Here is a 27,473-nt window from a genome sequence, read left to right as displayed (position 1 = left end):
CGCTGCCATATTGTAAATGCCCGGATGTTGTTTACAAACAAGTCAGCTGTGGGAAAATGTGACGGAAAGTGGAGTTACACAAGGGCCAAAAAATTGAATAGTATTAGAGCTTGGTCAGAAAGAAAGAAAGAGAAACACGAACGCATTTCATGCTCTGCTAAAGGTAATGTCTGCAAAAATGTTGATTACTTCTAAACTACTTTAAAATGCATTTTTGTGTAATAGAAGTATAAAAACACTAATTTGATAGATGTATTTAAAACTTATGAAAGAGCATATATTGTTGCATATTTATATAATGGATTATGTTGCATATTTTGATAATAATTATTTCCTCCAGCTTGAAAATGATGTTAAAGAGAGTGCTGGTGGTGGGGTCAGGGGCTGCAGGAACAGCGGCTGCCTACAGTCTGTCTCGCTGCGCCGACAAATTTGATGTCCAGGTCTGGGAGAAAGCCCCCGTCCCTGGGGGAGTAGCTACCACCTCAGAAATCAAAGGGGGATTGGTCATCAATGACGGTAAGCTTATAGAAATGATAGACAATACCTCAATCCAGTCATAAATATAACTTTGACAGCTACATGTAGTTAAAAATTTGGACATGCATAATTCCACTGAATTTAATGAAAATCCGACTTCTTCATATATATAATTATTTTGGTTTTTTTTTTTTCTCAGGTGTACAAGGAGGATGCCCCACTTACAGAAATGTTTTAAACATAATGAAGGAGTTTAACCTTGAAACAAACCCTGTGCATTTGACCGTGTCTTTTGGCAAAGGGAAAACTGCTTGGACCAATTATGCTCCTTCAGAGCTGACTGAAAAACTGCAAAATGACATAGCCCGGTTTGAAAAGCTCCTTAAATTCATCAACAAGTTTGAAGCAATTTTCATATTTTTGCCCATTGGAAAAGTTCTCAAGTGGTACGGCTTCTCTGATGACTTCTGCAACTACATGGTCTTCCCTCTCACTGCGCTGTTCTTTGGAACAGGAAACCAGGTTCCATACGTCTCCTCTGCCATCATGGCTCGCGTTTTCCTTGATGATGATCTGAGATTATTTGACTATGATTCAAAACGACTTTTGAGTCAAACTCCTGAAATGTTCGCCTTTCCCAAACTTGTCAACATGTACAAAACCATAATGGACAACTGTGGCGTAAAGTTTCATGGCAACAGAAGTGTATCTGAAGTGAGGAGAAGCAGCGGAAAAGTCATTGTGAAAGACCAAAGTGGAAAAGTGGAGGAGTTTGATGAGATTATTTTTGCCTGTGATGCTGAAACTGCTTTAAAGGTCTTGGTTAACCCAACTTTTATGGAAAGGAAAGCATTAGGAAATGTCAGATATTTCAATGATCTCATCATTACTCATGAGGATGAGGATTACATGAACAAGTACTATGAACTGCACAAGGATGTCGACCAGTATTTCATCCACACTGATGACAAGGATCCCGAAAAGATAGAAATGTCATTCAACCTCGCAAACTACCAGCCTCACTTGAGAGGAAAAAATCGAAACATTTACCAAACAATTTATCTCAATGACCAACTTCGTTCAATTTGGACAGAGAAGGACCTTGACCCAGATAAAATCCTCCTGAGACGATGGTGGCGCCAGTTTGCACACAGTTGGCACCACTATGCTTTTGTGGTGCCACTTGTAAGATATATACAAGGCAAACAGAATACTTGGTATTGTGGAGCCTACACCCTCATCAACACTCATGAAATTGCTACCATCTCTGGGTTGGCTGCTGCTCATCGCTTGGGGGCTCCTTATCCATTCCCTCATGACAAGTTGGCAGCTAAACAGTTTGATCAGTACCTGCTGGTCCTCCACGGACATCCCAGGACCTTTGGACTGAACAAAACCACCCTCCTGAGCTATGTTATGGCTCCATTTATGATGGTGTTTGCAGGCCTCTCTCTGATTTTCAACTTTTTCTATTTAATTTTCTTTGCGTGAAGCTTGAAATTTTCATCAGGTAGTTTTCTGCGTAAATTGAATTGAAATGCTCGTTTTTAATAAAATGTACAAATTCCATTTGTCATTTTTCTTTTATCTTCATTAGTTGAAAGACATTTATAATGATTACACTAAGTATGAGGTACAAATTTAAGTCATTTAACAAAACTTACATTTCTTTATAAATAATTAACTAATCATTTACTAATGTACTATGTATATATATATATTTCAGGTATCAGTCATCCTTATTATTAAAGATATAAACTTAGGAAGATGTTGACTCTCATTTATGACTGATACTCAACTAACAGCTTAACCACAGTTAATTTACAATGCCAGTTCTACAGTGCCCTATAGACGGCTGTAATTGGAAATCTCAGGACCTGGATGAAGCATTTGCCGCTGCTCTAACCACTGCTCTACAGATTCATGACAGAACCGTCCACCCACCTCTGGCTCAACCGTCAACGCACAAGTTAAAATTAGACCCACCTTCTATAGCCACAGGATGTGATCCAGATCAATGGTCTGCATTCACCAGACAGTGGAAGATGTACAAAACAGGGATGGCGATCACAGACAATGTCTTGCCTACAGCCCTTTTCTACTGCTGTGACCCTTATCTGCGTACAGATATTATGCGTGACCTTCAAGGTGATGTTGCCAGTATGCTAGAGACAGATCTTTTAAAGGCAATCAAAAGGCTGGCCGTCAAAGAAGAAAGCACACTGGTCCAACGCATAAAATTGAACAGAATGACTCAATCACCTGGTTCAAATATCAGAACTTTTTTGGCCAGTCTCAGAGGCCAAGCGTCATTGTGCCAGTATAAAGCAACGTGTAAAGAATTAGGTTGCAACCATATATTTGACTACAGTGATGAGATAATCAAGGACAATTTAGTAAGAGGTATTGCAGACCCAGAAATTATGTCTGACCTGCTAGGTGACTCCAAGACAGATAGAACACTAGAAGAGACTGTATCATTTATTGCTCAGAAAGAGCAGGGTAAAGTCACAAGGAGTGCAGTAGGAGATTCAGCTAGTGCCATGAGTGCCACATGTAATACTCAAAAAAGACCGCAAGCAGCTGGAGCCAAATGTTGGGCTTGTGGTGGTCCTGCTCACGGACAGAGGAATGATCGCAAGGCCAGGTCTAGATACTGTGAAGCTTGGACATTCACATGTGCTAAATGTACAGTCAAAGGTCATTACACCAAATCATGCAGCAAGTGCACTACCTGTGGAGTATGGGGCCACCGTGATGCATCTTCTAGAATCTGCACTCAAGGCAGGGGCCACAGGAACCCGCCCAATCAAGGGAAATCAACCAAAGATCCAGAACAAGAACAAGTTGGTTATATCTATGAGCAGCTGTGCACTACATCTGAACAGACAAACCAAGTATCACGTCTTGAACATCACATATTTGATGGACACTGGGTGGCTAGACCTTCAAAACCACACCCAATGCTCCTGGTGAACATGACACCCCTACCTAAGGACCATGCATCATTTGGACATCCCATTCAAGACACCTCTCAGATAAAGACAATCACTATGTCCATGGTGGCTGATACAGGATGCCAGAGTTCAATCATACCTTTACAATCTGCAAACAATCTTGGAATAACAGAAAAGGATCTCCTTCCAGTCAAACTTGTAATGCGTGGAGCTATAAAGGAAGACCTTGGTGTAATTGGAGCAGTCGCAGTAAGCATCACAACAAAAGACGCTACTAGCAGTGCCATGTCAACACGTTTATTGTGTTATGTCTCTGATACCATGGAAAAAGCTTTCATTTGCAGAGAAGCACTCATATCTCTGGGAATTATTCACACTAACTTTCCTAATGTATCAACAGTCACATCTCCAAACACTGCTGCATCTATGGAAAACTCTGAAGATGCAACCTGCTCTTGTCCTAGACGTCGACCTTCACCACCACCTGTTCCCACATCTTTACCACCCGGTCTGAAGGCCACAGAGGAACATGTAGAGTCACTAAAAGAGTGGCTTCTTGATTACTATGGTGCTACAACATTTAATGTATGTGAACATCAACCTCTACCACTTATGAATTGTGAGCCTCTCCAACTTCATGTTGATCCTAATGCCACACCGGTAGCAGTCCACAAACCAGCACTTGTTCCTATCCATTGGCAGGATAAAGTTTATGCTGATCTTGAGAGGGATGTTCGCATTGGTGTACTGGAACAAGTAAGTCAAAACACACCTACAACTTGGTGCTCAAGAATGGTGGTAACCAGCAAGGCTGATGGCACTCCAAGGCGGACAGTAGACCTACAACCACAAAATCGACATTCTGTTCGGCAAACACATCATGTCCCAAGTCCTTTTCATCTGGCTGACCGTGTCCCTCAAGGTATGAAAAAAACAGTGACAGACGCTTGGAATGGGTACCACTCAGTGCCTATTCGTGAAGAAGATCGCCACTTTACAACATTCATCACACCATGGGGGCGCTACAGGTACAAAGTTGCTCCACAGGGATTCATGGCCAGCGGTGACGCTTACAATCAACGATTTGATGCTATTATATCAAATTTCAACGACAAGGTTAAATGTGTGGATGACACATGTATGTGGGCGAACTCCATTGAAGCAGCATTTTTTCAGGCATGTGAATGGCTCGACCTGTGTGCTCGTAATGGCATTACATTAAACCCAAAGAAGTTTCAATTTGCTCAAGACACTGTCAATTTTGCAGGACTTACAATCACTCTAACAAACATACGACCAAGTACTAAGTTCCTAGATGCAATTAGCAACTTCCCAACACCAACTGTCATTACTGGTGCAAGAGCTTGGTTTGGGCTTATAAACCAAGGAGCATATGCATTTTCCATGGCAAGACAAATAAAACCTTTTCGTGCTCTTTTGAAACCATCCACAACATTCTGCTGGACAAATGAATTAGATGAAGTATTTCACAAATCTAAAGAGATCATTATTCAGGAGATGAAGGACGGTGTTCGTCTTTTTGACCCTGCTCGTATGACATGCCTAGCTACCGACTGGTCTGTTGACGGAATTGGATTCTTTTTGATGCAGAAGTACTGTCAGTGCTCAAGTAAAACCCCTACCTGCTGTAATGACGGTTGGAAACTATGTCTAGTTGGCAGCAGATTCACCCATCCAGCAGAAAGCAGATATGCTCCTATTGAAGGTGAGGCCTTGGCTGTTGTGTATGCACTTCACCAAACACGCTACTATGTTCTTGGTTGCAAAGACCTTCTTGTTGCAACTGACCACAAGCCACTACTCCAGATTCTGAACGATCGATCGCTCACGGACATCGACAACAGACGACTCCTCAACCTCAAAGAGAAAACTTTAGGGTACAGGTTCACGATTATTCATGTACCAGGCAGAAAGAACCTTGGGCCAGATGCAGCGTCACGGTATCCTGTTGGACCACCAGATCGTCTGAACTTACCTGGTGAAGCACCTGAACTTGATTCCTTAGTTAACATGACTGCTCATTATCATGATGCACTTACCAGTCTATGTCTACATACAGAGGATAATGATACAGCTAATGACACCTCCACAGTTGCTGCTGCCACTTGTGCCTTGAATGCTGTTATCACAGTTGTTACTTGGAGCATGGTTCGTGAGGCCACTGCATCAGACCCTACATTTGTAAATCTCATCAGGCAGATGGAAGCAGGGTTCCCAGAGGACTACAAGGAGCTACCAACAGACTTGCGTCCTTACCACCGCTTTGCATCCAGTTTATGCACCGTTGATGGTGTAGTTCTTATGGGCCAACGAATTGTTATACCTCCAGCTCTTCGCAAACCAGTACTCGATGCTTTACACGCAGCCCACCAAGGAGTCAGCGCTATGCGTGCAAGGGCTATGGACTCTGTATATTGGCCTGAGATCACAGTAGATATTGCCAGGGTGAGAGACCAGTGTGTTCACTGCCATCAGATGGCCAAGTCAAACCCTATGCAGCCACCATCTGACATAACACCTCCAGATTATCCATTCCAGATGATTTGCAGTGACTACTTCACATATAACAGTAATGACTATGTAGTTATTGTTGACAGGTATTCAAACTGGCCAATGGTATACAAGTCTGAATCAGGTGCAGAAGGACTTGTCAAGAGACTTCGTGAGACTTTCGTGACATTTGGCATCCCAGAGGAGTTGACGTCTGATGGAGGTCCACAGTTCACAGCAGGGAAGACTCAAGAGTTTTTAAAAGCCTGGGGAGTTCGTCATAGACTTTCATCAGTTGCAAACCCACACGCTAACTGCAGGGCTGAGATTGCGGTAAAGACAGTAAAACGCATGCTGGTGGACAACATTTCTGCTGTTGGATCTCTGGATGTTGACAAATTCCAGAGAGCTTTACTGATGTACAGAAATTCGATTGACCCAGAGACAAAAGCATCACCAGCATTGATTCTGTTTGGACGACCCATTCGTGATGCCATTCCCATACTGATGGGTAGATATTCTCCACATGAAACATGGACTGAGTTAATGTCTCATCGAGAGATGGCTCTTGCCAAACGTCATTCAAGGGAACATGAACGGTGGAATGAACACACTCATCACCTGCCAACACTACAGGTTGGAGATCATGTATACATTCAAAACTTGGTAGGCAACCATCCCAGGAGATGGGAACGTACAGGAACAGTTGTTGAAGTACGCCAATACCACCAGTATGTTATACGTGTAGATGGCACAGGCCGAGTAACCATCCGCAACCGCCAACACTTACGAAAGTTCACTCCTTTTCAAACCAACCAAACACAAGGTACTTTGATGGCACCAACTGCAGTTCAACATCAAGAAGTGATCTTGAGCTCTCCAACTACATCCAAGACGACACAGCCACAAGTGCCCAAGATTCCAGTGTCTTTACCACCAACAAGAATCTTAAGTCAACCAGCTGCATTGAATGAGACACCTATTATAGTCCCCACTCAAAAACAGGCGACTCAGACTCAGACAATTCAACAGCCTACACAAATAGATTTGGACCAGTCATTCCACCACACCCCTGCACCCAATGTACCTTCTAAGTCTAGGATACCACGTGCTCTATCCCGTCTTCAGCCACACAATAAAGCTGGAGAAAAGGAACTATTGACACCACGAAGACCGCCCCGCCGCAACACAACAGAACATAACATTGATGAATCAGGAACTGATTAATGAATTATGCATAGACATTGATAAGTGAATCTAGAGACTTTGCGTTTAAAATTGTGAAAGGACATCATACATTTAATCTTGTTCGCGTCCGGAAGACTTTAACAGAACATTCCTGAAGATTTATTTTCTAATAGACTTGACTTTATTTGTTTAAGTTTTTTTTTCGTATACAAAAAAACTTGTCCCCGGGGGAGGAGATAACTAATCATTTACTAATGTACTATGTATATATATATATTTCAGGTATCAGTCATCCTTATTATTAAAGATATAAACCTAGGAAGATGTTGACTCTCATTTAATAATGAAACAATCAACAGAATTCAAAATTTAATGTTTATTTTAAAAAATGACAATCATATAATTTCCTGCTAAAATTAGACACAAGTTTGTGTAAAACTTCAGGTACGATGAACACAATATGGATGAATGATTTTTTGCAGACAGTTTTTTGCAAATCACAGAATACTTTAATGGTAATTGTTGCATCACAGATGAGCACCATATCACAAGTCTGGCCAATCATTTTTCAGCTACCTGTCAGTCTAGCCAATCATAGTTAACTTGGCCATCCGTTTACATTAGAATAACATTAGAGTTGTAATAGTCGGCTGAAGGTTTGGCCAATCACGTTCCATTCAGCTCTTGCTTTAGGCAATCATTGTTGTTCAGCCAGCTGTTAATCCTCCCAGCCAATGAAAGACAGTTTAGATCAGCTGAAGAAATATTCTGACTCTAGCACTTTGTTCAAATCAAATGTACCTATAATAAAGTTGAAATATACATCTTAGTAAATTACAGCTTAAAATTTATATGAAAATTCTGTACACTCCATATACATGTATCTAACCATTGTTTGTGATGGTTCAAAAGCAACGCTGTCATACAAAACACATAATAACAATAAACTTGCATTGAAATAAAACTTATCTATTAGACCAATGAAATTATAAATAAATATTGACAAGATCTAGTACACGTATCTGAAAATAGCCCACCTTTCTCTGGTACACTACTGACTAATTCCTTGAGATTCTGCACCGATGCCTCATGTTTTTTGTCTAACTTTGGGTGCTCCCTAATTAGAAATACAAACACATAGAAATACATTTGTAAAAATAACTGATTTAGCAAATTTCAAGTCTCTACAGAAAATGCTGACCTTTGGTATTTTTTTATGTAGTTTAGGAAGTCTGATGAAAGGGTTTCCAACAGAGGTTGACTGTGTAAGGCCACAAACTGTTTCCGACATAACTGCAAAGAAATAAATGTTACGTTAAGAGAGATGACCCATTGGCTTTCATTTAACATACAATTAAAATGATCTATGGCAGATAAAAGCAAACGTATACACATTCTACTATAGAATCATTCTGTAGCAAAGGTAGCAACTATATTGGTAGAGCATATTAAATTGCAGAAAATAAGCCTTTTGACAGTATTATCTATTTTCTTTTTTTGTTTTCTTTAAATTAAATGGATTTCAATATGCTCAGGATGAAAAGCATAGAGACAGAGAAAGAACTCTAGTTCTACAAGACTGTTCCACCCTTACCTTATTCATTAGATCCACATCATTCGCATGTGTCCAGTAACAGTCATGTACAGAAGCAAAGGTCAGCCCAGCTCTAAAGCAAAAAGTAATCACTTCTGAGTAATGCACTAAAATACTTGTACTTACATTGTATATATTAGTCGCTAGAACTATGTTCTGCAGTTGTCCATGCATAATAAATGTTTATAAAATCCTAAGCAGCAATTATTACATACAAAGCCAACTACTGTACCTGTTCATTTCCAGTGAAGTGAGCATCATGTGACTTGCATCAATGGAATGAATATAATTTGGAGGAAAACCATTTCTTTGCTTTCTACTATCAACTCTAATGAAAAGACAAAAAAATTCTATCTCATTCTCACTCTTTGAATCAAACTTGACAATAGAATCATTAATACCAATTTTAATTACAACCTTTTTATTTTATTGGTTGCCTTAGTATATACCTACATGTATCAGTAAATGATAGCTTTCGTAGCTGTTAGCTCATATAATTATGCATAAGTGTTTGCTTACTTTAGTTTCATTAATTCCTCAATAGTGTAGCTGGTGGTTAACTTTTTGTCACTGGCTTCCTTCATGTAGGGCTGTATAACAGGGATTCCCATTGGCATGACCCACTGGGTGGGCATCTTACAGTCCTTGGCTAGCCCCTGTGCAATCAGGGTGAACCAGTTCTATAGAAGCAATAGTAATCATGTAAACATCATCTATTAAGACTGTATAAGATAAGCATTAAAATATGGGGCTCTTAATGTGGAAAATACTTATTTCAAACCCATATAGATTTTGTCTTTATTACATAAGTACTTGATACTTTGCTTTGACTTTCTGGTTTGACTTGCCTGAATGCAGTTATATGCTTAGACTAGTGTCCAGTAAATTACTTTTATGCCCCCGAAAATTATTAAGCCCAATTTGTATCCCATGTGATTTTCTGAAATCATAATCCTTTTTCTGATCATTGATTTGCAAAAAGGTACATGTATATCTAGTCAATAATTTATAGCAATATCTACTTTTAAAAAATCTTTCAGAACAGAGGTGAGCTACAGTTATTTTGTAAACCATTTTGTTTGTATACAGTGTAAACTCTGTACAAACCTGGATTGATCTTGCACTAGAGAACATCTCTTCTAAGGCTTTGAAAGTACACCTAGCTAGGTAAACACTAGCAGGCAGGTGAAGGTCGCTGACCAGGGACTCCTGGGGCAGGGTACTGATCTGTTTGTGAATCTGTAACTTGGCTCCGTACATTGTGACCCCATACACAGAGGTCATGACTGTCTGCTTGATTGTCTGATATCAAAATTGACATAAATAAACTTCAAGTGAGAAATGATTACTGTATACAGGAAAATATTCACCCCGTCTTATATTCGCTCCTTTCGCCCTTGTTGAGAGCGGGCTAATTTAAGACTGGATGAATTACAATATTCCTATTATTCCTCTTTAAACACAAATTTGTCTAGGCGAATTCAAGACACGCAAAACCGTATGCAAGTGATGAAGGGTGAAAATGACATGGGGCGAAAATAACCCTGTATACAGTAATATCATATCTACTAGAAAATTAATTGAAAACCAGAACACTTTTTTATGCAGATTTCTGATTTATCTGAATAGAACATTAATTCAAAGTAACCTTTCTTTTGATGAGGCCATCTAGTTTTTGTGCGATCTCAAGGCCTTCCTCAGCATCTCTCTGTCGGATTTTCTCAACCTAGAAACAACCAACCATTAAAGGACATTCATTATAAGGTATATACAGTTCTACATCGTGTTTTGCCACAAACGCCTTGTGATTTATTTTAGAATAATAATATTTGTAAAATAACTCAGGGACCCAGTCAAAAATGAGTCTAAGCAATGAACTTGTTAGATTGTATTTGAGAGTGTTTCTAGCACTGACCAAATCCACCACATCACTGTACACATCCTGAGGGTGGGTGAAGGGACTGAGATTGACCGACTCTGCCCCTGCCTGATCCCTGCCCAAGGCGGCGTAGTGCTGGAGACCATTACAGGAGCCGTCTTGATGAGTTGGGAAGTAAGACACAAACTGAGCGGGGTCTTTTGACCTCATTGCAGCAGTCACCTCTATACAAGCCGCTAGAGTCTGGAATGGTTCATCTGAGGTTTGCCACCATTTTCCTCCCTTTGAGAAATTGTATGTCATAAATTATATATAAAGAAATAAACACAGCAAATTACCAGTAAAGGAAATTTAACAATAAAGGCTGGATTGATTTTGCAATGGTGTAGGTTGCATGGAATATGCACAACAACAATGCAGCTTTAACAGTCACAACAGTCAGTAATTAGATTTATGCTAATGACATACCTTAAGAGGATTATCAGCAGAATCCATTATGTCAGACATTAATGTATTGGCCAGGTGAAGCCTTTCTTTATTTGATGACCTAAAATTGATGGCTTATTCTTAACCAACAATTAATACATACATACAACATCTTCTTATGAACTTTTAACACTCTATAGCAATCAGGTGGTTGTAATTTTTTTTTTTCAATAATAGCATGTAAAGGAAAACCTTTTCTAAGTCTTAAATATTGGATTCCTTGCAGACAGGTCTTGTTACCTTTTAGCAAACCCGGTCAAGTTGATCAAATGAATCTTCAGCCAGTCCAGTCCTTTCTCCCCCAAGGGTTTCCCATTGGCAAACTGGAAGAGTGATCTCCTTACATCATCCCCTGTGTAATGTTGGAAAATAGAGTTGAAAAATGTATAAATACATGTACTTTTAAATCTCAGTACATGTAATTTACATTGAATGGTACATGAGACACACTGTGTATCAAGAATTAAGACTAAACAATATTACGGTATCATACACAATACAGTAATGTATCTCAAAACTTATCAAGACATGAGAACATTAGTTAATATCTAAATATTATTGCAGGACCACTGCTTGCTGTACATACCGTGATAGTTCAGGTGAGGCATGAATGGGTAGCATCTCCCTCTGAAATCCAAACTATGGGGGAACCAAATGACTTCATCTCTAAGCTATAAAATCAAATTCGACCAATTTAAAATAAGTAAACTAAACACATTTGCTTACTAGCATCTATGTTATTAAAAATTAGAAAATTCCCAGGATGTATAAAACTAATTTAATAAACACTTCAAATTACCAATTTACCAATGATTAAAATTTTAGATGGTTATTTACAGGTAAAATGTGAGTTTTATGCAACTTAACACTGTAATAATTAAACCCATTTCCCTTCCCCTTCTCACCGAATCAGCTATGGTCAAAGTTCTGTGTAAGTGACACCAAAGACTGTGAGTCTCGGCTCGCTGCTTCTTTAAATTGTAAAAAACAGTCCACAGGTCAGCTTTCCTCTTTTTCAATTCTTCCACTTCTTGTGCATATTGTTTTTCTAGCCTATTAAATAAAAAAAATCTTTGTTATTCACTATGCCTTAGGCAATGAAAAATTAAACATTTTTATTAAAAGCTTGAAATTTTTAAACTAAGTTGACATAAAGCACTATGTGAGCAGTATACATTTACCCGGTACATGTATTTTGCTTACTCTTTTGTTTCTTGGAGAGGAAAAACTGGTTTCTGCAGAGTATGTTTGGCTGGTGGAAGATCCAAGAAAGCTCCAGCATTCTCTCTAAACAATTCCAAAACAACATCTAACATCTGCAATGAAAAGACCAATATCTCTGTGATAAATTCATTTTATAAAAAAAAAGATAAAAGTTTGGTAGAATGAATCCTGAATAAACTGTCATTTCATGATTATTCTTTCAACTCATTGAATTTTGGCAGAATTTAGTGAACATTCATGTAGTACCAGTTATTTTCCATACTGTCCTGGGCATTAAACATTTTACACATTGTCAACTATACCCTACCCCATTACTTACTTTGGTGTTGATTTTCCAGCCACATGTTCCTAATATGTTCAATGAGTCCATGACGGGATGAAGAGAATTTTCAGGATACTTCTCCAAATACTTTAGCTCCATTTGTTTTTCATCTAAACATCTAATCAAATCACCTGTAAAATGTGTACAATGTCATGTACAATGTAAAACCATATTTGGAAAGAAATCGACATGATCTGAAGTACAAATAAATGTGTAAAATGGAAATGTATCTAATATAATGCATAGGCACAAAAGGAAAACCATGTTTTATGAAAGAGATCAGCTATCACCAAGTGTCCTATAGGCAATAATATTGACAAAAAAGGATATATAATCCTCTCAAATATAGAGTTAATAAAAAGAAGATTGCATCTTATATCTAAACACCCTATGACTTACCGGTAGATAAAATTTTAATTGTTTGTGACAAGTTTATGAATAACTTGGGGTTATCACCTGATACACATTTAAAGAATTTCATTCAAAATAAGCTTTGTCACCCTCTCCCCCAAGCACATACTGTAAATTCTTTATATTTCGCGAGTACCTAATTCCGCGATCCCACTGTTTTGTATCAAATTGTGAGGATATAAAATCACAAACGTGGACTTATCCTTATTTCTTACAGTGCATGTGGTAAAAGTACTCAGTGTTGTATGTGATAAAAGTACTCAGTGTTGTATGTGATAAAAGTACTCACTGTTGTATGTGGTAAAAGTACTCATGTTGTATGTGGTAAAAGTACTCACTGTTGTATGTGATAAAAGTACTCACTGTTTATGTGGTTAAGTAACTCACTGTTGTATGTGATAAAAGTATACAGTTGTTGACTGGGGTCGAGGGCAACAGTTGATCTGTCGGACCGGCTCCCAAACTGTTTGCCAAGGCCGAAGGCCGAGACATAGTCAGCAACTGTTTTGTTATACCCCTTCTAATCAATAACACGTTTTCGCGGAATGTGACGTTACCAGTCAACAGTCAAAATGCTGGACTTTTTTTCATATAAAGTTATAGAGTAACTGTTTTACAGGGGTATAACAATACTCACTGTTTTATGTGATAAAAGTACTCACTGTTGTATGTGATAAAAGTACTCACTGTTGTATGTGATAAAAGTACTCACTGTTGTATGTGATTAAAGTACTCAGTGTTGTATGTGTTAAAAGTACTCACTGTTGTATGTGGTTAAAGAACTCACTGTTGTATGTGATAAAAGTACTCACTGATGTATGTGATAAAAGCACTCACTGATGTATGTGATAAAAGTACTCACTGATGTATGTGATAAAAGCACTCACTGTTGTATGTGATAAATCCACCAAGCTGTTTACTCTGCCAAGGAACCGGAGGTACAATCATTGGATAAAAAGCTTGTTCACTTATTAGTTGTGAATGAATCTTATACTTCTTTAACCTGGGATTTATCTAAAATATTCATCACATGGGAAATCACAATGTAATTCAATTAAAAGTCTTAAAAAGAAACCCTAAAACATGCTGGTACATGTATATGGACGTGGTAGATAGTGAATCATCTCATCATGTACTATAAATGTGGTTATTTATGCATGGGGGAAGTTTACACCAGTTAAACAGTAAGCTGCATTAAATACCCACATGTACATGTGTATGGTTATTATTACATATGGTATCAAAGTTTTAGAGAAAACAAAACCTAGTTTATTGCTAGAATTGTAAGACCAATCAGTGAATTATCAATCTGAGTTATTAATTCATAAATAGTAATCAACAATAATTAAAAAGCTGATGTGTTGATCTTGATCCATATTGATAACTTGTTGCAATCAATAAGAAAAGTTTAAACTGGTGATAGAGCAGATATTTTAGAGACTGACCTTAGAACACAGTGACAATCTAATAGGGCATTAATTGCAACAAATCGTTATTATGCATGTTTCGGTAATAGAAATAACAGTGTAGAAAAGCTTTTTTGTTTTATTAATATAAAAGTTGTTGGTCCTTTGATCACAAAGTTGTAATTTGTTTTTTTTTGCTTTGGGTTCATACAAAACACTTTAACTAGCACATACATCTAAGTAGGGTGAAATTTTGATATGCCATATATATAATGTGAATTGAAAATCACATGTTATGTCTTCTCTGCAAAAATAAATATATCCAACCTTAATACCATACATCCGTTAGTTTTTGTGATGATCTTTTTCACAGTCACTTTTATAATCGCAAATCATTAAATACACAGAAATCATATCCAGTATTACTTTCTACAAGGAACTTTTCAAATTGCAAAAAATGACCAAAACAATTTAAAATCTTAAAATCCCAAAAAAAAAACCCCTGGATATATCGTATGTAGGTTTGTATATGTCATAAAATACATAAAAGTACTTACACTAACAAAAGTTAAAAATCCATCTTCATTTCTCCTCACTCTGGAGGAAAAATTGAGGACTGGTTCATTTGATACAGTGCTGAAAGAAAAAGAGTACCATATTCAATTAAATTAGATTATTAATATTTATAATAATATATATAAAATTCCTTGGCTCGTTTAATACAAACACAAACAATGATCCACTACAATTCACTTACCCATCTTTTTTGTTTATCTGTATATCAAGATTATACTTCAATATATTGTAAAGATATTTTCCAATCTGAAAAAGATAAAGCAGTTCTTTATATTGCTGCAGGTGACAAGATCAATATATATATTTTTTTTACTACAACATTGTAGGCTAGGGATTAACATCTATTATACCCAAGAGGGTTTAATTGTTGCTGTGAAATTATATATTAGGACAGTAAATTTCAGAATCATTCAACCAACCATCAATATTTAACTTTTTTTCTATAATTCATGTTTACACATGTACTTTATTACACATGTATATTTACACATGTACACATGGCATGAAAATTAAACCTCCCCGATAACTAAACAATGAATGAATGAATTTACAATCAGCACATGCTATCCTTGCAGCTGATGATGAAGGAATGCAGGATGTGTACTTACTGAGTATAATATTTGGTCCGAAAATGTAAAATCTGGAAACTACATGTAAATAGAAATAATATTACCATAAAGAATTTCATTTAAATTAAATTGGATATCAACATAATGTAAAATATGAAGAATTTTTCTTTATCTATACTTTTAAAACAGGATTTATAATGGGATAACATTTTGTTGACTTGTGATCTAAAATGTTTTGTATGATTTGAAAATCAATTAAAATTAAATGTTCTAACATTACATTTAGCAGATTTTGTTCTTGTTTATGAAAAAAATAAGCAAACAAACTAAATTAACATTAATATTTTTATGTACTATGGTTTCTTATTTTTCTCGTTGACAATTAATTTTCATGGCGTCTATTGTTGAACTGATCAATCAAATCAAAAGTTTAATATCAAAGTAAGAAAAGTGACCGCATTTTCAATGAGGAAGACCATTACCGGTATTTATGAATTTACAAAATTTCATCATAAAAAGATCATGGTCACCACACAAATTTTCAAAAACCATGAAAATTAATGCACATGCAGGAATGCTATTGTACCCAGTTTAAGTATTTAAACAAACATTTGTTATTTACTTTGGCAACTGAATTACATGGAAAAGTTAAATCATCAATCAATCCATACTGAAATAGCTTACAATTGTATTTGTGCCAGCATGCTTCATACATATTGACTGCCAAATTTCTCTGTGGCATCCTTTGATATTTCTTTCATTTAGAATCATATCTACATATTCCTTGTAGACTATCTTTTGCTGAAAAAAATTGAATCATTTTAAATAGTTTAGGCCAAATAACAACATGGTTATGTACAAACTCCCTGAAATTCACAAAATAATATATTATGGTAGATTATCATGGAAAATGTAACCAAAATGACTCAGGTGACTTACAAATAGTATTGCAATAGTATGAAGAATCACTAAATATTTACTAAGGAAAAATAAAATCTAATCCCACTTTGATCCAGCATAACATTATAAATAACTATACGGCAGGAATTTTGCACAAATGTTAAGCTTTTACCTCTCTCTCTCTCTCTCTCTCTCTCTCTCTCTCTCTCTCTCTCTCTCTCTCTCTAACTGACAGCACAAATGATAGAAAGACTGCTTGTTTCTATAAAAACTGGGGAGGGGTGTTGTAAAATATAACTGTACCAGATCCAAATGTCCGTTTTCTTTGAAGTACTTCTTTTGAATCTCATTTACAACAGCTCTTCCAATCTCTTTTTTCCTGAATCCCAATCCATATTCTTTCTCTTCTAATATTTCTATTTCCTTTGTTAACAAAATAAATTACATGCATATTAAGTACAAATTTTTATTCTATATATCCAAGAAAAAAGGGCATGGTACAACAATTATTACATGAATTTCATGTACCAGAGTCCTAAACAAATTGGAGTTACCTTTCCTTTTCATCCAAATGTCTTTTCACAATACCTGAAGTACCGGTACTACTCTTTTGTGTGGCAAATTAACTCATTTGCCAACTTTTACTTTGTAATTAATTTATTGATGTCTTTTACTATTGCATTTATGTCACAACTACTCACAATTTATAGAGCAGTATCACATTTATTGTAAAACAGACTGTTCTCATCAGGAATTTATTATTAGAGAGTAATACATTTACTACATGTATGCACATACCTTCATCATTATATCTACATATTGATGTGTCCTCAAAGCTTTCAAATAAGGCCAAAGTTTTGTAACATCTGAAGCAAAAAAAAACAACACTGCTTAAGGAGAAGAGACTGATTCATATCAATATGTGATGTACAAATGTATTCGTTTATCAATTTCTTAGTGAATGGAACACCGGGTAAGAAGAATAAATTCTACCTGAGTTTTCATTTTGATGACTTTTCCTCAGTGAAGATTTCAGTGCTGATGTCATTCTTTTCCTGAATTGCTCCTTCAACTCTTCTTTAGTCTACAATGAATAAAATTAGATGATAGCCTGAATTTTTTTTTTCATTTGTAAATGTAAAATATTATAACTTGAAATGAAAATACATGTAATGGTAAATGGGGTCTGGATGCTGAATGTGTAAGCCTTCAATAATGGTATATACATGTACTTTAGATATTGAATACACTATCCTAACACAAATAAGGGCAAATAGAGGCTGAATACACTATTAAAAATAGACTAAATTTAAACATAAACAAAAATAACATATGGAATACTAAATACACTATCTTGCTGCAAATGTGATCACTTCAAACTTTGCTGTATACCTTCAAAGTCTTTTCTTCTTTTTTGGTATGTTTTGTATAATATGTGCTTTCCATACAAACTGATCCTGCTTCTTCATAGGTTAGCTGTTTTTGAAAGTTTTCTTCAAATTTCGCAGGTGATATGACTTGGAAAAATGGATTTGGCACATCCTCCTGTAATTTATCTCAGTCAATTACTGGTGGGCGATACATTAATGTACAAGACATGTAAATATTGAATTGTATATATAATTTCTTTTTTACAAAGATGCATAAAATGTATATGGTTCTATAACCATTCCTTTAAAAACATGCACAATCTTACTGTAACTTAATATCTTTTGGTTTAAAAATCCCAATTATTTTGAAAATATTGCATTGAATAGCAATAAATGTCCCATTCCAGGATGACATCTCCCATTTTATCAGTAGTTCTTATTGAGTGTAGTATTTTACCAAATTACCACATTAGCACCTGTTGATTAATTCCTATCAATGGTTTGTCTCTATGAAGGCATCCAAAATGTTTAAAATCATTTCTCAACAGGATAGAGAATGAGTGAACAAACGAAATTCAAATGTATATGCAGTTGGATATAGAGGAAATGTTGTGAGATATCAAGATTCATTACTGATACATGTTATAGGGGACCGATAATTACACTCCTATCATTTCTAGAGGATAATTATACTTTCAAGTCTAACGGTTCTAAAAAATGGCTCTAAAAATGTTCTAAAAAATGTTCTAAAAAATGGCTCTGCAAATGAGAGTTCTATCTCTTTTTCTGTACTGGTAAGTTGTATACTATACTTACAGACAAGGGTTCGTTAAAGTCTTGCAGTAGTGGCATAGAGTACAACTGTGTGGTATGTTGAGCATTTGAGATGTGGCTGTACTCTGGGTCCACAGATTGAATCACCTAAATATATGTCAATAATATAAATTAACATTCCATACATACAGAAGGCTTCATTAAAAAGATCTTAATAATATGCTCCCCAAAACCACATCTCAATAGAAATACCTGTATACAAGGCTATGTGTTGATCATTTCATAATTAATACATTAATTTTATAATTTAAAACATGTAACTTATAATATTGGCATATAATTGCTTTTAAATTTAATAAAGATTTATAATAGGGAGTGCCGCATGCACCACTTCCTACATGTATTATAAATCTGTTACAGTAATAAATTTCTACATGCACTGCACGTAGAGTTTATGATCAAATAAAGTTCATGTACGCAGCAACTAAACATAGATGGACACAGCTATCCATTATCTTCCTTAACAATAAGAGTGATATTGATACAGTGGAAAAGGAGGATGGTACATGTAGATTTGACAACAACACATCACCTTTAACAATGTTGGCACATCTTTAGGAGTTAGATATTCACTTTCCTGAATCAAGCACTTCATATCCAAGTTCTAAAATGAATTTGTATAAAACAGTTTTTTATCAGAACTATTAAATTCATACAAATGTTAATGTCTTTAAAATTAATATGAATCACTTGAGAAAACTGTATACAAGATAAACAAATATCTTATACAACAATAAATGCCTTTTAAACAAATACACCTTCAATATTTTTCAATTTTTGTTACCACAACTTTTCATAATTTATCACTACTGAACCTGTTTATCCATTTGTTGCAAAATGTCTTGGATTTCCTCTGGTTTGTGTGTCTTCTGACTCCCAATAACCAGTAATTGTGCAGAAAAGGTATCATAACTATGACCAATCTTCAACTTTTTCATCTGTTTTAATAATTCGTTCATCATCTTTTTGTTTCCCTAAAATCAATCAATCAATCAAATATATTGAAACATCACATTTAGTCAATCATGCCTTTGTGTCAATCAGATTAGGATTTAAAAATGCTCTAGTAAAATCATTAACAGGATTTAAAAATGCTCTAGTAAAATCATTAACTGAATCTTCATTTCAAAAAAAAGAAAAGGTTTCTATCTGTTCAGCAATAGCTTTTGTAATTCCAATGCAATAAACATCACCAAATTATTATTAAAACTAAAATAACACACTTTTCTTGCCCATCCCAGGAGAACAGAGTTAAAGACCTGTGGGTTACTTATCTCAATGACCGGGTTCACCGTGCACTGCATCAAAACAGAATGAGCATGGTGGGTCTGAAAAAATAAGGAATAATGTATATGCTAATCAAATTGCACAACTTCATTTGAAATGAAATGCCGGTAAGTTTAATATAAATATCTAGTACATTTACCATGCACTGGTAAAACTTTACAAAAAAACTTTCAGGACAGAAAGAAGACTGAACTTTAAAGTACATGTATCTGTAAACTGTTTACCGGTAGATATGTGTATGTAAATACAAGTACAATCATGTACATCTTATTTTCAATATACATTATGTATACTTGATCACATGATTTTTAGTCCATTTCCAGTAAATGTACAACTGCTTTTAAAAGAAGTAAGAAGAATGATAAATGGCCAGAATTTTAAGGTTATGAAAATTATTATGATTGAGCTATCCAATCATATTTCCTCACTATTTCTTCAATAAAGAGATAAAAATGACTTTTTACCATTCCTCCCATAATACATCCAATCATGTAACTAAGCAGGTCTTCATTGTTATCGAGTGACACAGTGCTTTTTGCTTTTGAGTCAATTTTAGTAGCTTTGTCTGCTACTTTTGGTTTCTTCTCATCTTTGCTTTTCTGTTGTTTGATATCTTGTTTATGCTTCACTTCAACAGTGTCCTTTTTTGTTTGTGCTTTTTTGCTTTCATCCTCCTGAAATACCGAATCTTTCTTATGGGAAGACTCCACCATAATGTTCTGATCATGTTTCTTCTTCTTATCCATTTTTTTTCTTTTGCGTTTGTTGCCATTTTGTATGGTTGCAGCTTCACCAAATGTTTTAAATTCCACTTTTGAAGAAGAACTTGATGTAAAACCATGATCTTTAAACCATTTTTCAACATAAAGCTGTAGTTGTCGTCTTTTTAATCCTGTTCAATTTCAAAAGTATTGGAAAAGATCTGGTTCAGAACATGTTAAGAATTCAAATACATGTAATCTACATAAAAATCTTTAAAACCAAATACACAACAACATATTTATACATGATCTTTTCAATGATATTCTTACCAGCACTTAATATTTCAAGCTGGGTAGCAGCAGAGCTTTTGCTATCCCTGGAAATTACTTTCTTTTCTCCTCGACTAAAAATGATTGGTGGTTCTTTTATTTCATTTACTGGGATTTCTGCAAGTCTTACCAATTGATCTACAATAAGAATTATTTCAAAATCAATAATATCCATATTTGAACCTTCCATTCTTGTGAAATCATATGATGCACTATATTTCTGCCAGACTTTGAACAGGCAGTGCAAAGATTCAGCAATAGTCTCAAACACAGCTAAAGACTTAGTTTGATTCATCGTAACTGTTTGATGTTATATCGAATAAATCATATCAAGCGCTGTGTTGTGCACACTATCTAATTTGTGTGTTAGGTTTTGCTAATGAATAAGGCAAGTGGATCTGACTGTATATGTTCAATGAATTTTTCTTTTTTCTTTTTTTATTTACAAATCAAAGAGCAGCGCACTGTCTCTGATTTAAATTGAAATCTTTGCTCTGCACATGGTCACATCATTTAAACAAGAATACAATTTATGATGCAGAGGATTAAAGTGACTTTATGGTAATTAAGAACTCACTATGCACACGTTTGCTGTACCATAATCATTTTTACTCTAAATATATCATATGACAGATTGAATACGCATACATGACTCCACAAATTAATTTAATGGTTTTACACTTTGTCATTTGTAAGGTATTGAATAAAACAGACCAATATATTCATAAATTCATATTACCATTATTTTCATTCATCGATTGTCAATAGCATTGACATCTACCTCAACTTATATGCACTTTACTTTTTCTTACCTTCCTTGGGTTTAGACGAGTATCTAAGGATGCTGCAACTTCTACAGAAGAAGATGTCCCGATTCAACAATTTTCTAAAGTTTTGACGATAGACACACGGAGGCCATGCTTTAAGCAACTGTGACATCTCTGTGTGAATAACCAATGTCATTCAATATAAGATACCTTGAAACTTCGCATATTTACTACAACCATGTGTGTACAGACCTGGTTCTCATACCCATATAAATTTTGAGGACCAGTTAAATTTTATGCGAAGTCTATTTACAGGAAATTACAACGCATGAAAGGAATGGTAAGTATTGAATAAATATATTTTTTTAATCTTGATTATAAAAATCTCGTTAATTTTTAAAATTTCTTTCTACATACAGATAAGAGGTTTAAAAAAATGATAGTGTTTTCAATGCATGTTAAAACAGATCTCTAACAAAATATTATCATTAACATTGTATCAGAAGAAAATATTTTAAACTATTTAAAAAATCAGAGTGATATATAAAAAATCGCGGTTATATATCAAACAATATTTCAGATGGAAAATTAAATACTAAATAAAGTATATATTTTGTGTCTGTCTTGAATTAATTATATAAACTATTTTTTCCATCTTTTGGGGTATATCTACGAACCATATTGTTAATTCGTGCTTGATTTCAAATCATAATATTCCATAATGACGGCATATAGCTAAACAAGAATTATTATTTGGCTATTAAGCCAGAACAAAGAAATGTATTGGGTGATTGTGAAGTCTATGAAGTGACAAAAATTTGTTTCTATTCTGATGCAATATCAACGCGACTTATTATAGTACGAGTTAACAAACTTCCGAAGATGGCGGGACATATAAAAATTAAAAGTGTCAAGATTAATGTTATTAGAAAGCCAGAGATGATTGATGAAGTTTGAACTGTTTCAGGTACTTTAAAGTCCGGTTTCTACCTAATCTAATGGAATAAGGAAATCACACTTTGGGAATTATTTAGATAAATAACATGCGCTGCAGATTAATAGATCAAAGACCATCTCTCCCTTTTAACAAGTTAGATCTTTAAAATTCTAGCTTCTGATAAAATACAGTGAAACTCATTTATTAGGAACACGTACGTAGCAGAATCTCGGATATATCGAAGTTTTTTGGAGTCCCCGGAAAAAATCTCAACAAATCCTTGGAAAGTTTTATCGATTTATGGTTATGTAACAAATTCAGATATAATGACCATACGGATTTCGCTAATTGATTTTTGAAATTTAAATTTTTTATAACAAATATCCTTATAGATTTAAAAGTTAGCAATACCAGAGATTGGCAACTGATTGAAATCTCGTGAAATCCCGCGGTCCCTATTGTAAAGTGTTCCCAGTTTAAATCAGTATATCTTTCTGATAAACAATTATATCGAAATATAAATGTCGAAAACCGATTACCAAAACATTCAAAATATTATATTTTCATGAGTTTATGTCATATAAACAATATTAAAAGGGAAGTTTTAGGAGGCAGTTGGCTATCAGTCGTTCGAGATTTTGCCAATGTTTTATCGCTGGCCAATATATTTTCTATATAGTAATCTTTTTTTTTCAATTTTTTGTTTCAAAAATGTCTAAAACCTATGCACACTTTTCATTAAAACAATATCTTTTGCTTTAAGATCATTATCTCAGTTTACTAAAATGTAGTTCTCAAAGTAAGGTTGGTCCAGTACCATTTTTCAACAACAAAACATGCTAATGGCGGAGTTGCCCATCTCTGTTATTTATGTCTCTGGCAATACCAATTGACAATATTTTTGACAATATTTTTGACAATATTTTTGATGAATTTATCTCCACTTATAAATTCTTCAATTTTAATTATAATCTGATAATTTATGGTTTTGTTAGAATCAATGTATTTTATTGTTTATTGTTGAAGTAAACAAGTATATAGAGAATTGGCTATATTTGTTATTAGGAATTCATTATAACTGATATAACAAATTACAGATATAATATAATGAAATAATCTGGTTCTAAAGGACTTTGCTATAACCATGCTAACTGAGTTTTACTATATGTGTCATATGCCTGGTAATCATTTTTCCAACTTTTGTCTTTGATTTAGCATCTTTGCTGATAAGGTAGCAATTCAGTATCTCTTGCTGGATCCAATTTGATGGCCTAGCATGAGACTTCCCTTTTTCAAATCAAAATATAAAAGTGGGGGGTAAGAGTTGGAGGAATCTCCAATCCTTAGTGACCATGAAGTAAATGACCAACCAGAACAGATGTTACTTGATCAAGTACCTAAAATTTGTCCTGTGTTACAAATTCTATCACCTTACAAGATACATGTATTTAGAGAAAATACACAGTCATACCTTTTGTAGAAATACAATTGAAATTGGCATACACGTATGAAGGGAAAATGGTATAAAAAAAAACAGCACTAAAATGCACTATACATGTATATTCAATACCAGTAATACTTTTTTCAATTTTAGGTGATGCATCTGTAATTGAACATGAAGGCTCAGTGTTGCATCTGTGCTGAGCATTTTGTGAATGATGCTTCAGTAGCAATAGCAGCTGTACAATGTGGACACACTTTTCATGAAGGATGTCTCTCAACATGGCTCAAGACGTCCTACACCTGTCCAAGCTGCCGCACTCGTGTGGATCCTTCCCGGGTTATAAATCGCCTATTCTTTGATGGTGATGAGAATGAAAATGATGATTCTGATGTAGGACGTTTAAAAAATAGCATTCAAAATCTACAAGCTGAAAAACGAACTGCTGAGCTCAAATTGAAAGAACTAGAAAGTGACAATGAATCTTTAAATAGAAAACTGAAGAGTGTGAAAAAAGAAAAAGATGTTGCAGAGACAAAGTTTATACAGGAGCAGTCAAATATTTCAAGCCTGAAGAAACAGCTGCAGTTTTTTCAAGTTCAGCAAAAAGCTATTGAAAAAGAGAGGGAAACTTGTTCAAAAATTAAACAAAAGTTTTCACAATACCAGAATATTGAAAGGTTATTAACAGGTTAGTTCTTTTTAGTGTAAAATACACAGGGGCTCATCCCAATATATTAATCTTCTTTATTTGATTTTTCCCATACAATAAGTTACAGGTAAACCTGAAAAGATTGAGGAGAAGTATATTGTGATAAACCCTTAAAAAGCATGAATGAATGTGGTTGATTTGCTTAACATGCTGTACAAGTAATGGTATTCAAATACGTGTACATTAAAATACGCTAATAACGGAGTGCCATGGATGGGCGATTTTGCTTTGTTATACCCATAATTCGTTATATCCATCATGTTTACAGCATGCAATAAAGTCAATGAGAAAGAAACTCACTTTGCTGTAAGCCTGAAATCATTATAAGTTTGTTCTCTATAACTGTGTTTTACTGTATTTAGAATATTGAATATCAGTAATCAAGACACCAGCCAGTCTATTTGTAAACAGATTCATATGATTAATATCTTACGAATACATGTAATGGATGTTATTTTAGACCAAAATAATGGTATAGATTTGGATAACCATGATAACTTCTGATTTATTTTAAGATTTATGGCTACAACACTATTGTTGAATACAAGTACACACATTTAAATGTAAAATCAGATGATACAAGCTTTTTTTTTTTCTCTTAACAGCATGTGAAGTTGATATCAAAGAGACCATCCAGCAGTATGGAGAAGCAAGTAAAGAAAGTGTTCAAAACCTAGCCACTTATTGTAGCATGTTAAAACGGGAATATGACAAAATCAAATCAGAAAAGAAAGCTGTGAAGTCTGAATTTGAAAGGTTTAAAAGAGAAAATATGTCCAAGGATCACATACTAAGGGAGAAAGGAAAGGAGATATCTGTCCTAAAGGAGCAGCTTACTCATTCTGAGGAGGATCTGAAGAAAGTTGAAAAGGAGAAACATTTATTGAAGAGGAAGATTCTCAATTATCGAAAGGCTGTTCAAAGTCCCAATGGAGAAAATGTGGCCAGTGTTAGCTTTGTGGATAAAATGATGAGTGAGAGTCCTTTGAATGACATCAAGAATAATGCCAACACTCCTGTCTTATTCGATGAGTCAATGGACAAAATGAAAGAGGTGGACCTGGAGGAATATTCCAAAAAATCAGTGTCTCCAGAAATCTTGAAATCATCAAGCACCCAGTCTTCCCAGAACAAGCGGCTGCAAAACTCAGAAACTGAAGTCAAATACTTAAAGATTGGAACAGCCAGTCAGAATCCCAACAAAAGACAGAAATGTGAAGATCGAACAGAGATACAAGGACTCAGTCATTTCAACATATTCAAGAAAAAGTCTGGTGTAGGGGACTATAGTTCTTGTATCAGGAAAGGTTTCAATGGATTAGGTTGTGTGGAGACTTTCACAGAATCCTCGGGCAGGCCTAAGCTCTCTGTTCCTAAGCGATCGATTAGCCGAGTCAGTAAGAACGGCAAAATGCTGAAAGTACCAGCTCTGCCTACGCTTGATAATTTTGTAACACTAGACTAAACAGTGCAGCTTCATTATGTTTATACCTTTGTTTTTGTATGTATTATCTCAGGAATGCCTAAATACATGAATATGTTATGTAATCTTAACCACAAACATTGTAATTATTGTCAGGACAGTCTTTTATCATGTTTATTATTGAAAATGTTTTAAAACACTAAAGATCTCTAAATCCTGTTGAAGGGACACAGATCTTTTCATGTTAAGTTGCAGAATATGGTTCATGTCTTTCAAACTTAAAAAAAAGATAATGAAATAATCATTAAAAATAATCATCAAATACAAAGTACATGTATCTTAATATACAAATATTTCTTTGAGAAATACAGGTCAGTGCTTGAGTAGGAGTAAATGAATTGGTCATGAGAGTAATGGGGGTGGGGATACTGCTTAAACATGTACAGTACATGTAATTCTAGATATTTATAGACATTCATGTATGGTACATTTAATAGATATGATAACACATTTCATTGCTGTTTACAAAACCAGGTCCCTAAGCTAAGCCATACAGAATGTAGATGTATATAAATACATGTATATATGTAGCACGATAAAGCCATGATTGTGTATTTGTATATGTACATATCCTCTTTCCTTCATTGTAATTTAATAAAGACAAAATGATCATTCATTAAAGATATTTCTTGATCATTTTAATTGCTGTGGCCTGGAAATTCAATAATTTTTTATTCTACCGTAAAATTGATTACTATTACCGGTAGTATAGAACAAAATCATGGATAGAACAGAATCATGGATATAATGATTTTTAGGAGACCCTGTCTAATTTCTGAGCAAATTATAGTTAAGTTTTACTTTTATAACTGGGATAAACCTATACCGGGTAAACATATGAAGCAAATTAGACCTAATAAACAGTATAGGTAAATTATAATGAAATATACATCTATTATAATGCATTGTTTTATAGTTTATGTTAATAAAAAATAAAATAATGTAATACCAATTAATTTTTATGTTATGTACAATATTTCCACATATTTGTATATCCAATTCTTGAAAGTTTTGCATAATTTTATTACTTTGAAGTTCATTGAACAGTTATTTTCAAGAAGTCTATGGTAAAGTTGAACTTTCTTTAAATGGCGTGATATGATCATGA

The 27,473-nt window shown here is 34.8% G+C and overlaps 3 protein-coding genes across 3 annotated transcripts; 2 read left to right on the top strand and 1 right to left on the bottom strand.

Annotated features, from left to right (window-relative positions):
* Window positions 1-26: 26 nt before the first annotated feature.
* On the top strand, window positions 27-2,049 carry LOC105325154 (uncharacterized). The gene is made up of 3 exons (XM_011424584.4): window positions 27-163; window positions 341-519; window positions 680-2,049. The coding sequence occupies exons 2-3, from the start codon at window positions 348-350 to the stop codon at window positions 1,969-1,971; spliced, it is 1,464 nt and encodes a 487-aa protein (XP_011422886.3). The 5' UTR covers window positions 27-163; window positions 341-347; the 3' UTR covers window positions 1,972-2,049.
* Window positions 2,050-7,490: 5,441 nt separating this feature from the next.
* On the bottom strand, window positions 7,491-22,075 carry LOC105325134 (DNA-directed RNA polymerase, mitochondrial). Its single transcript, XM_011424533.4, has 31 exons — window positions 21,838-22,075; window positions 21,026-21,163; window positions 20,459-20,886; window positions 19,931-20,035; window positions 19,523-19,681; window positions 19,240-19,311; window positions 18,690-18,794; window positions 17,896-18,048; window positions 17,497-17,587; window positions 17,302-17,369; window positions 16,807-16,926; window positions 16,288-16,404; window positions 15,643-15,681; window positions 15,216-15,280; window positions 15,016-15,094; window positions 13,940-14,066; window positions 12,639-12,772; window positions 12,299-12,411; window positions 12,001-12,148; window positions 11,682-11,766; window positions 11,336-11,447; window positions 11,078-11,156; window positions 10,646-10,891; window positions 10,379-10,456; window positions 9,838-10,032; window positions 9,250-9,410; window positions 8,963-9,058; window positions 8,731-8,803; window positions 8,338-8,429; window positions 8,174-8,253; window positions 7,491-7,937 (listed from the first exon to the last, which is right to left on the bottom strand). Exons 1-31 carry the CDS (start codon window positions 21,986-21,988, stop codon window positions 7,888-7,890), a joined length of 3,759 nt encoding a protein of 1,252 aa, XP_011422835.3. The 5' UTR covers window positions 21,989-22,075; the 3' UTR covers window positions 7,491-7,887.
* A 507-nt stretch (window positions 22,076-22,582) lies between these two features.
* On the top strand, window positions 22,583-26,837 carry LOC105325139 (E3 ubiquitin-protein ligase TRAIP). Its single transcript, XM_011424548.4, has 3 exons — window positions 22,583-22,759; window positions 24,324-24,861; window positions 25,488-26,837. The coding sequence occupies exons 2-3, from the start codon at window positions 24,345-24,347 to the stop codon at window positions 26,345-26,347; spliced, it is 1,377 nt and encodes a 458-aa protein (XP_011422850.3). The 5' UTR covers window positions 22,583-22,759; window positions 24,324-24,344; the 3' UTR covers window positions 26,348-26,837.
* The last annotated feature ends 636 nt before the right edge of the window (window positions 26,838-27,473 follow it).

Source organism: Magallana gigas, chromosome 3 (genome assembly GCF_963853765.1).
Source record: "Magallana gigas chromosome 3, xbMagGiga1.1, whole genome shotgun sequence".
NCBI classification, from domain to species: Eukaryota; Metazoa; Mollusca; class Bivalvia; order Ostreida; family Ostreidae; genus Magallana; species Magallana gigas.
Note: the sequence above shows the minus strand (reverse complement) of the source record. Positions and strands in the feature narration are given on the sequence as shown.